An 11816-nucleotide genomic window follows, 5' to 3' on the forward strand; every position below is an offset into this window, starting at 1 on the left:
AAGGGGAGGGGGAATGCTCTCTAGACCAATTGACCGGTCCCAAACTGATGGGGGTGAAAATTTCCCTCGATTTATGAATCTGCACGCTCCAAACTGTACAGTGAAATCCCGAATAAAAAAATATTTAAAAAGAATATATCATATCGGTGACGAATGAGATCTCTAAACTACTTATAAGATTTAAGCAATCCTCCTCCGTTTAAACTAGTTTTTAGAGTGTGAGTCAAGTTCACCGCTAATTTGCCACCTAAAATTTAGGTGTCTCCGAAGAAAATTGTCATATTTGAACTTTCCAGGCGTTTTTTCTCCTCGTAGAAAACAAAAATGTAAAGTGGTAAAAGGGGTCAAAGCCAAAAAGTGAAAGACTATACACCTACTCACATACAAGTATAGTGCCAGTAAAAAGACTGTAAACTCTTTTGTTGTTATTCATTTCTTAAACCCCAAGTGCAGGTCGGTGCTAAAAGCTTAAACCCCTCTAATTTTTTTTCTTACTCGTAAACCCAAATTCCTATATTTCCTTTATATTTTTTGACTTTCATGCTAAGGACTTGTGGGAATTTGCCAAAATGGGTGATGGGATTGTTATCTGCAGAACATGAAAATGTAAAAAGGCTTGGTATTTTTTGTTTAATGCTTATAGTCAATCTTGATTTTGGAGAAAATAAGAATTATCTTTTCTTGAAAAATATTCTTGCTTCCTATTTTGTCGAAATGTGTAGAAGCATTGATTCTTTTAAATGTTGTGCATTGAACAAAAAATCAGTTACCAGGTCATTTATTCATATGTGTTCTTTGATGTCTGTTAGATTCTTTTGCTCATAAAGTTAATTCCTTTTTTGCCCCCTTTGAGGGGGTGTAGGTAAACTTAAGCAAAGTGTAACTGGTGTAAGTTAAGTCTCATTTAGGAAGACTCGTAGTTGTATATATTCCATTTTCACCTTTTTTGCAAGTTTATAAATAGAGGTGTTTAGTGTTTGCTTATTGGCATTGCATTTGCAGGGGCAATTTTCAAGAGGGGGAAGTGTGTGATATACTAAATTTTGACATTCTTTCAGTATAGCAATGAGCTTCAGTGGCTCTACAACAGGCTCTGGTGTGTTTATTTTCATTTTTCTAATGCACATAGGACTGATAATCTCTCTAAAATTTGAAAATGATGTTGACATTGCAATGTTTAGGTAGCAGAACGACTCAAACATCATGGGAATTTGGGAGGACTCATGTTGTTAGGCCCAAAGGAAAGCATGAGGCAACTATTGTTTGGCTACATGGTCTAGGTGATAAGGGCTCAAGGTACTCTTTCTATCATTAGCATTAATTGTGTGACGCCTTTGAGGACAATAAAGACTGTCGTAGATATTGTTAATTGATACTATATGATTTACTGTTTATGTTATGATCAATATCATGTTTCAGCTGTTATATAGTGTTCTCTATAGGGCTCCTTCAGTTTTGGCGCGTTGGCCGAATGGGCGCTTGCCAAAATATATCTATGTGTATACTGTGTGTATATTTTATGTATATCTATACTTTAATATACAAAATATTTTATGTATATCTATACTTAATATACAAACTTATACATTTGCTGGATTCTTTGGAGCGGTCCAAAAATGTAGTTATCCGTTCTCTAATTGCCTGCACTATCAGGCTCTAGTGTAACCCGTATTACACTTTTCAAGGTGAGGTAGAGTCAGGTATTGCTTGTAGTCCATATGCTGCTCAAGTCTGATTTGTTCAGTTTTGGCTCTTTAACTTTTCTTTTGTTTACCTCTATTCTGTCCCAATATAATAAAGCCTGAGTAAGATACGAATGAGTCGTTGTCTTTGTTATCATTTACTTGATTCTTGGGGATCAGGCTGCCAGATGGTGAACCAGGGACCACTTGTTCACTTCCTGATGTTCCTGTAAATCAATTAAACAAAACAAGATAAAGTAAATTATTCACAATGTCAGTGACTAATGTGGTATCACTAAGACTAAGATTAGGACCATAAACTTTAATATTAAAAATCTATTCTAATTTGCCCATTTCCATGGACCTTTTCATAACTTGGTTCTCCAGATTGTTTTGTGGTCCCTAAGCTATGTATCACTAGTATTTTCACATTCCATGCATAAAGCCGTCAGCTCTGTTTTCTTGTAACTTTATGTTGCATATTTAAATCCAACTTGTATTATCTTGCTTGTTTAGCTACCATAAACTGTTTCTAACTCTTCTTTCTTTTCTACTTTGCAGCTGGTTCCAGCTTCTTGAAAGCCTTCCACTTCCTAATGTAAGGATTTATTGATTGTAATCAGTAAATGCAGGGTGATTTCTCTAATAAGTGTGATTTATTTGTTGTGACTTGTTGGTATCTTTCCTCCTTAAATGGTCTGCAGATCAAATGGATTTGCCCAACTGCTCCTACTCGTCCCGTTGCTGCCTTTGGTGGATTTCCCTGCACTGCTTGTAAGCCTTATTTTCAGAAGCAATTTGGTTTTCTGTTTGTTCATAAGCATATATTCTATCTTGTTGCATGCTTGCTTAGCAATTTTTATGTTTTACTCTTCACTGTTCAGTAGCTTTTGCTTGTCTATTGATAAAGATAAACCATAGACGATCTATTAACTTGAATTGTTTTAGGGTTTGATGTAGGAGATATTTCGGAAGATGCTCCTGATGATTTGGAGGGCTTAGATTTTTCTGCAGCACATGTTGCAAATCTCTTATCAACAGAGCCAGCTGATGGTACGTTTCTTTTTCAATTTTAGAACAAATATGTGCAAGATGAGACTGGTGCTTCAAACATCATATATGTAGAAAATAATTTCATCAGCATATGTTCTAGATTGCTTAAATGCACTGTGAGTTTCTATCTGATGTAACCTTTTTTCATATTCAGTTAAACTAGGTGATATCTGATGTAACCTTTATTCATATTCAGTTAAACTATGTGTTGGAGGATTCAGCATGGGAGCTGCAACTGCTCTTTATTCAGCCACATGCCATGCATTTAGGCAGTATGGTAATGGAAGCCCTTATCGAGTGAACCTGAGCGCAGTTGTTGGCCTTAGCGGCTGGCTTCCTTGTTCAAGGTACAACTTTATTGCTTAGAGATACCTGCAGCTTTTGTTCCCATGGAATATGTTCCCCTTATTAGCTGGTTTTTTCCAGGACATTAAGGCACCGTATGCAAGGAATGAATGATGCTGGAAGGCGTGCAGCATCCTTGCCAATTTTGCTCTGTCATGGCACTGGTACTTCCATTGCAAGCTTTCAACTTTTGGAGTCTTAAAGTCCATCTAACCTTCACTTTTTTCGTATATATTAGTATGAAGGACCTGCTTGGGTGTTACTCATGCAAGTTCCGCCATGTTGTTGGTTGTTGTCTGCCGATGCCCTAATGAGTTTATTTCTGGACCTCCTAAGTTTCTCTCTTTTAAAAAATAAAATAAAAATATATATATATATATATATATAGTAGCCACATAATGTCAGGGATCAGTATGTGGCATGTTTTGAATAATAAGATAATGAGATTTATTGGAGTGTCTTGCTCTGAGCTTACTATAAGGAAATGCTAGTACAGGACCTCATAACTATACCCTGCATTATTAATATCTGCATAACCAGCAGCCAAAGGACCCCTTAGTTCCTTGCTGCTGAGCTAGTTAACATGTCTGACTTGTCAAAAAAAAAAAAAATCATGTCTAAAAGCCTGGGAGATTAGTAATTTACATTCTATATAATTTCTGAGTGCCTCTAGATATAGTGTCAGTCATTTGGGAAGTTCTATGCATTATTTCCTGGTTTTAAAGTCTCTAAATGTAGAGCCCTCATTCTATTAATACTTGTTAACATACAAACCCTGAAAGGAGGATGTCTCAAAGATGAAGTTCATTCTTCAAACTCTATGACTTGACGATATTGTACTTACTGGCCCAATAAAAAACAAAGCAGAATCCGCTACTATTCTCTTTTGTGTTGGTTGCTGTGGATTTGTAATTTCAAAAGAAAGGAGATATCAAGTCCCTGATACTCCTCATGGCTGTTGTTTTTCTAATTGATTGGCCAAAGTTGTCAACCAGAAGATTTTTGCACTCTTGCTTTGAATATGACAGATTTGAACCTTAACGGAATGCACAATGGTTCTTGTTTCAGGTGATGACGTTGTGGCATATCAACATGGAGAAAAATCTGCAAGACTTTTAAGCTCATCTGGTTTTCAGAGTCTAACCTGGAGGACCTATGAGGGGTATCTATACATTTCCGCCTTTTTTAAATATACAATATAAGTTCAGATGTTCCTCAAGATTCTTGTTCAGTTGTTCCTCAAAAGTATTATTTTTCCTTCAATAGGCTTGGTCACTACACGATTCCTGAAGAGAACCATGAAATTTGTCGCTGGCTGTCCGCAAATTTGCAACTTGGGGGGGCATGAAATGAATTGCTGAAGCGCTGGTTTATGTGGTTTACACGAAGAAGAAGAAAAAAAAATAACGTAGTGAATGAACAGCTAGCCTAGGGAGAGTGGTTCATGGTATACTTGCATTATGCATATTATTGTCTATTAGTATCTATTGTATCGGTAAAAATAAAACACGTGTGGCTGTGCCAGTTCTTATAATATGATTTTTCCTTTTGAGAGCCAAAGAAATCAGTGTACCCTTGTTTAGTAACTTAAAATGTAATTTTGTGAAGCCCCTACTTGTAGTGGCCACTTGGTTGAATGTAAGAGGCATCGAATCTTTATAGGAAGTCAACGTGTTCATCAATTGCTTTACAAAAAATACAATTGGTGCTTAAACTGTTTCATGTTTAGAAAGGGACATCTTATGTATTTTTGTTAGTTTAGCGCACCTACACGATTTAAGAGGTGAATTAGATTGTACTAAGATTGTCTAAAATTTGCGTACTTCCACCGAAGAATCTGGTTCTTATACATATTTAGTTAAGACAACTAAAATTGTAAAATGCAGAATATTAAAGAATGTGTGATTTAACGTGGTTTACATCCGACTCAAAATATGTAAAAACACGACCTACCCTCGTAGGATTTAACTCCAAAAATTCCATTAAATAAGATGAGACAAGATGAAAAATACAACTCCTGCAATCTAGGACTTCACTTTAAGCTTTAATTCGAACAGTCACACGCCTGTTGTACTATTTCCATGTCTCTACAGACTTGAAACGGAAAAGGGTCAAATATACTCCTGTACTATCAGAAAAGGGTTAAATGTACCCTTCATTATATTTTGTGTCTAAATATATCCTTCCCGTTATACTTTGGGCTCAAATATACCCCTCTGTTATACTTTGAGTCCAAATATACCCCTCTTCCATTAAAATTGTCCATGATGGACATGAAATATGACGTGGCACTGACAACTCGGTGAGGTGAACACCACATGGCATGCCACCTCACCACCCCAACCCATTACCCCCCCTCTTCCCCTTCTTCTTCTAACACTATCATCTCCTTCCCTCCACAACCTTTGCCACCTCACCACCCCAACCCATTACCCCCCCTCTTCCCCTTCTTCTTCTAACACTATCATCTCCTTCCCTCCACAACCTTTGCCACCATTAGCACCACCACACCACCATTAGAAAATAATATTGTAGCATAATATCATGTCAAACTGAACGATTCATAAATAATGGGCAGAGAACTGGTCCAACAGATGAAAGATTATGGAAATACAATGAGGGCAAAATTATGTGGGCTGAATGAATCAGAATATCTCGTTGTTGTGGGCATTGAAATCGTGTGTACAGTTGGTTCATTTATTGACACAATTGCTTAAGAGGGAAAATTCATCTAGTTCAGTCCTTCATTGACTGCAACGATTTAAATCTTGCTATAAAGACCTTATTGATAATACTGGGCTAGGCCTATTTGTTTTAGGTTTCAGCTCATGTTGTTGCAGTATTTATGTTTGAAATCATACACATGCATTGTCACACCGTTGCATTGTTAAAAAGTTCTTTTCTCCATTTTGAATACTTTGCGTTTGATGATTAGATTAGGTAAGTTTGAATGACCCTCAATGTGATAAATCATGAGAAGCTATTTTAGGGGTAGTGGTGCTGTAGTGCTTTAAAAGCGAATTAGAAAGTACACTGGAGCATAATATCATGTCAAACTGAAATATGATGAAATACGATGAAGGTGGAGATGGTGGTGTGGTGGTGTTAATGGTGGCGAAGGTTGTGGAGGGGAGGAGATGGTAGTGGTGGAAGAAAAAGGGGAAGAGAGGGGTAATGGTTTGGGGTGGTGAGCAGTGGCGGGGCCACATAGAGCTGAGGGTGTTCATCTGAACCCCCTCAGCGGAAAAATATACTGTTTTTACAAGGTTAAAATTATTTTTTATGTATATATAGTAAATGTTGAACCCCTTAGGCTTCTTCGTATGTTTACCTTTTTATATTTGGAACCCCCTCGGTGGAAATCCTGGCTCTGCCACTGGTGGTGAGGTGGCATGCCATGTGGTGTCCACCTCACCGAATTGTCAGTGTCATGTCATATCTCATGTCCATCATGGACAATTTTAACGGAGGAGGGGTATATTTGGATCTCAAGTATAATAGAGGGGTATATTTGAACCCAAAGTATAACGGGAAGGGTATATTTGGACCCAAAGTATAACGAGGGGTATATTTAACCATTTTCTGATAGTACATGGGTATATTTGAGCCCTTTTCGGACTTGAAAATCAATTATTTTCTCAAACAAAAGGAATCTACAAATACTTTTGAATAAAGCAAATGGTTACAACTCATAAACCTATGAGAAATGAAATAGGGCTGGATTAATGAATCAAAGTAGTGATACAAGGACCAATTGCTCCACTCTGGTTCATTCCACACTCTAGATGAACAATCTTTGAACTCTCAAGAAATGATTGCTTGAATGCTTTCAATTACTTGCACGGTCTTTCAATGTGGCTAAGTCATATTACCTGAAAGACAATGCACACACCATATATACTATGTTAGCAAGCACGTAGATAAAGAAATCAAATAATTCGGAGTTCTTTACAAAGAAGGACGCTTAATAAGGAAACCAAATAAGCTAGTCCTTTACTGGGGAGTATTCGAAGGTCGCGTTTTACCAAGACAACCACACGGTCAGCCATCCTTAGAGTCTTTGACAACTCAAAGAGTTAGGAAGATCTTGTGTAAATATCTCGAACATATCTCATGAATTAAATGAAGATACGCCCAAATTCTTTCCTAAAATATTCCGGTACAAGCGTGACCTTTAATACACCACTTACAAATCTTACCCTCTGTTTGGATGGTTGTTTCCCGTGGTTCATTAATGTACAGTATAGTATGATACAGTATGGTGCTGTATTGTATTGTACTGTATTAATGAACATAATGTTTAGATAGACTGTATCGTTTGTTGTATTTTGATAACATTTGTATTATTTGGTTTGACTGTATCATACTGTATAATAATTTGTAAGTTTACTAAAATACTTTTTAACTCTTAATCAGAAATTAGTTTTTATATATCAATAAAACTCAGGTAAAGAATAAAATAGGAACTTTAAAAAATAAGTAGGTGGTGGGTGGTGGGGGTGGTGGAGGGGTGGGTGGTGTGAGGTGGGTGGTTGTGGGATGAGGGTGGGGGTGAGTGGTTGTGGGGTAGGGTTGGGTGGTGGTGAGGGGTAGTGGGTGGAGGTGAGTGGTTGTGGGATGAGAGTGGGGGTAGTGGGTGGTAGGGTGGGGGTGAGTAGTGGTGGTGATGGGTAGTGGGTGGTAGGGTGGGGTGGTAGAGGGGTGGGATGGGGGTGAGTGGTAGGGTGGGGGTATATTGGAGAAATGAAATATCTAACCATGCAAAAACTACCACATCCGTGGTTACAAAGATTAAACTTTGGTTACAAAGATTGAACTTTTTCATGGTTATATTATATAACCAGGGAATTACAACGGGTTTATAATACTATATCACATAATTTTAAGAACAATGGATATAAACATGGTTTTATAGAAAATCATACATTAATGAAGCACGAGAAACAACCATCCAAACAGGGGGTTAAGGACCTAGTTTTAAGTGCACACATCACCATCATCAGCACATAGATGATAGACCATATTATGTTGGCAAAAGTCATAGATAGCCCCCTAAACTTTGCCACATTTTTCTCTGAGGTACCTAAACCGAGGGTTGTACCTATTGAGTATGTAAATCAATCCAAATGCGATCCTATTGGGTACTTTTTGCCTACGTGGCGCAGCAATTAGGTCCACTTTTTGTTGGGCGCGTGGACAGCCCTTTTTTTCCTTATTTTTTTCTTTCTTGATTAAATTTTTACCTCTTTTAAATAAAATTTAATAGATAAATAAATAAAAAATAACCCACCTGCCCCCCCCCCCCCCTCCCGCGTCTGTCCCCTGACCCCACCCACCCCTTCCCTTTCGCCCACTCCACTGTACACCCCTTCCCTTTCGCCACTCCACTGTACGTTCTCCTCTTTTCTTGTTTTTCATCTTCCTTTTTTTTTCTCTTCTTCTTCTTCTCCATTGTATGTTCTCCTCTTCTTCTTCCCCCTTTTTTTTTTTCTCTTCTTCTTCATTATAACACTTCATTTCTTTTAATTATTTATATAAAATTAATTTGTGAATTGGATGTTATTTCTTACCACCATTTTCTTTGTCCTTTTTAGATCTGAAAAGTAACATTACCATCTTATTCACCGGAAAAAATGGGGATTCACCATTACTATGACTTTTTTTTTATCTCACATTTCATTGGTTAACTTATTTAAAGACATTGGTAGACCTAAATAAGAGAAGAAAAGGGGAATAAATTATTGGTGGGGTGGGGGGACGGCGGTTGGGGTGGGGGGGACGGCCAGTGGTGGTGCGGCGGCCAGTTGGGGTGGGGGAGCGAAGGAGATGAAATTTGGAGGGGGGTTGTATAATTTATTTTTTAATTATTATTATGGACCCCCCATCACCACGTGTCATGTTTTTATTTGACAAAGTTGTCACGTCATGGAGAGTGTAATACACTCTCCTAATTTTGCTGATTATTATGAAAAAGGTACCCAATGGGATCAAATTTGAACTGGTTTAAGTACCCAATAGGTACAACCCTCGGTTTAGGTACCCCAGAGGAAAATGTGACAAAGTTTAGGGGGCTATCTATGACTTTTGACTAAATGTTAATCATCAACATACATCAATACTTAAAGAAATTCTCACTTTTGGATGATGACAAATAAATGTGCTTGTACACTAAATTTTATCATGATTTCAAAGTTGTTCATGTACAGACGCGCGCACGGACATTACCAACACTAGTACGTCACAAGTAGTCCACTTTCTTTTACATTCTTGAAGTCTATCAGGGCAACTAGTGACACAGTTCATTAATGCTTTCTTTACACTACTAAAAATAAAGGTTTTTCCCATTCATATTCAGTGAAAAATTTGTGTTATAAAATATAATTTTTCCATCGCATTTTCACCGAACCAACTCACTGGGAAAACTCATGGTGGAAAACAGGTTCTCATTGAAACATTGGGAAACTTCCTATTTTTTTCGTGTGAAAATGCTACTATTTTTTCTTTTATCACTGATTCAATCAAAATATCAACGGGAATAGCTACTGAACATTTCTCGGTGGGAAATTAATATTTTTTTTAGTAGTGTTAGGCTGTTTGCTTCCTCATCATCATTGTTTCTCACCCCATATTGCTAGGTAGGCCAGTCACGACTTCCTTTGATGCTTCCTTTCCAGCTCGCTACGACTAAAAAAAACCATTTCCTCTACTGTTCTACTCTTTCCTTTCTGTTATCTTTTTCCATTTAAATTCTCACATTGGACAATCTTTGATTATGTGATCCATCTTTTCACTCTTATAGCGTCCATTAAAATATGACTTATCAAGAATCTTGACTTTACTGGAGCTTTCCTTCATGAAGTTGTTTTAGGATTCTTCATGAACTGTTTAAATATTTTTAGCAAAAAAAACTATGTTAAAATCATCATGAGAGTCATCAACAATGGCCTTAGCCCTAAAGGACCAGTCCCTTGTCTCTTTTTGGTTAGCCCCTTCTTAATTCCATTTGACCAAACCTATCGATAGACACATGTGATCGTCCACTTCTTTCACTTGAGCACCTAAAGTGACCCTTGTTCCATTTAGACACTTCAGGTGGGTCATTCCTATTTCACTTAGACACTTTTTGCACCGTTAGAGGAGCAAAACCAACACCAAAGGGGGCGCCACCTCATTGCACATCCAACCAACCCAAAAGCCCCAATTTTTAATGGTCAAAACTCCACGAATTTACAAATTAGTGAATTTACAATTAAAATGAGTTGGCACAATTTAAATGGGCTAGCACAATTTAATTGGCCACTTAATCCACGTAGGGGACGACTAGTGTTGGTTTTGCTCTGATAACGATGCAAAAAGTGTCTAAGTGGAATAGGAATGACCCACCTGAAGTGTCTAAATGGAACAAGGGCTACTTTAGGTGCTCAAGTGAAAAAAGTGGATGACCATAGGTATTTGTCGATGGGTTTGGCCATTCCATTTTCCTCATTTCATGAATTTTCAAGTTTTCAATAAGTTTATTTGAAGTGATCTTGGCCAACTCCTTTTCCTCTTGAACATTAGTTACGTTATTTTATTTTCCCACGAGAGAGGCAAAATTTTGAGCATCTTACTTACCAGTTCTCCTAAAGAGAACTCTTTTCTAAGTGACTTCAGTTCATTGGTGATAATAGTAAACCTAGTGACCGTGGCTCATTGTTTTTCATGAAAAAGCAACTCATAATTTCTCATAACTTAATCCTTGATGTTTATTTTTATTTTCACTTGAGTTATTCCCTCATGAGCTCTTTGCTCGAAGACAAGCAAAATTTCAAGTGTAGGATGTTGACCTTACGCATAATATTTATGTTTTAATATCAATTAATCCTCATTCTTACTTTCCTATGATGTCTTCTGATTGTAAAATTATGCCTAACTTTGCTTCTTTGTGAATTTTCATGTAGTACGATTTGAAGATTTGATTAGGACACAACTGGAACGAAATTTAGATTAAAAATGAAAGATAAAGAAAATCAGAAGCTGAATAATTGTGCCATAGTGCATGGTGTCATAGCAATGTTATATCACTAATTGTAGAAGAGAGAAAAATAAAGACAGAATGTACACCATACATGATACTATAGCACGGGTTTCATTTCTATAATGCTTTAGTGGCGCTATAGCGTTGTAATATAAAGGATGTTAAAGTCCAAATAGGATTTATATTTACATCTATATAAAAGCTCCTGAACCATCTTTACCGTGTTGGAAACACTAATATGTACATAGAAGAAGAAGAGGAGACTAGAGAAGGAGATTAATAACTCAAATTGGTGCTAGAGTGCCTTCTATTTCATTTCATCTTTTGATCTCTGTGTTGTTTGGATGATATGTGTGTTTTCCAGTGAAAACGAAAAATCAATTAGAGATTTGTAATTTATGGGTTTAAAGACAAGTAGGTTGTATGCAATCCCATAAACTCTCCTTTTCAGGTCGATGTTTCAGATTATCAAAGCTATATTGAAAGAACCGAGCTTAATAAACAAGAAAATAATCCAAGACAAACAAATATTTTAAGATCCAATGATATATCAGATGTCTATTGCTTAGGAATAGAAATGAGAGATAGGTTACAAGAGTGGAAGTGAAAGTGTCCCTAGCTTATATGATAAGCTATCTATATAGAAATCAAAACGAAACTTTTCAACGCCAACGTTCGATTGATATGACCCTACTGCGCTCTCACGTGCTTCCCTGACT

At 37.0% G+C, this 11816-nt stretch overlaps 1 protein-coding gene across 2 annotated transcripts; it reads left to right on the top strand.

The window, feature by feature from the left end:
* Positions 1-281: 281 nt before the first annotated feature.
* Positions 282-4745, top strand: LOC132635762 (acyl-protein thioesterase 1-like). 2 transcript variants are annotated; one of them, XM_060352272.1, is made up of 10 exons: positions 282-453; positions 1003-1096; positions 1182-1296; positions 2244-2280; positions 2387-2456; positions 2631-2735; positions 2932-3082; positions 3162-3244; positions 4149-4242; positions 4347-4745. In XM_060352272.1, exons 2-10 carry the CDS (start codon positions 1066-1068, stop codon positions 4426-4428), a joined length of 768 nt encoding a protein of 255 aa, XP_060208255.1. In that variant the 5' UTR covers positions 282-453; positions 1003-1065; the 3' UTR covers positions 4429-4745. The 2 variants fall into 2 exon arrangements, with proteins under 2 accessions (XP_060208255.1, XP_060208256.1); XM_060352273.1 differs by lacking the exon at positions 282-453 and adding an exon at positions 550-606.
* The last annotated feature ends 7071 nt before the right edge of the window (positions 4746-11816 follow it).

Source organism: Lycium barbarum, chromosome 4, assembly GCF_019175385.1.
Source record: "Lycium barbarum isolate Lr01 chromosome 4, ASM1917538v2, whole genome shotgun sequence".
Taxonomy (NCBI): domain Eukaryota; kingdom Viridiplantae; phylum Streptophyta; class Magnoliopsida; order Solanales; family Solanaceae; genus Lycium; species Lycium barbarum.

What these genes read in the sequence shown, in the direction of transcription:
- LOC132635762 (XM_060352272.1), top strand. Translation starts at nt 1,066, where the DNA reads ATGAGCTTCAGTGGCTCTACAACAGGCTCTG. An exon ending in CTAGGTGATAAGGGCTCAAG is followed by an intron (nt 1,297 to 2,243) that starts GTACTCTTTCTA and finishes TCTACTTTGCAG; the next exon opens with CTGGTTCCAGCTTCTTGAAA. An exon ending in AAAGCCTTCCACTTCCTAAT is followed by an intron (nt 2,281 to 2,386) that starts GTAAGGATTTAT and finishes AATGGTCTGCAG; the next exon opens with ATCAAATGGATTTGCCCAAC.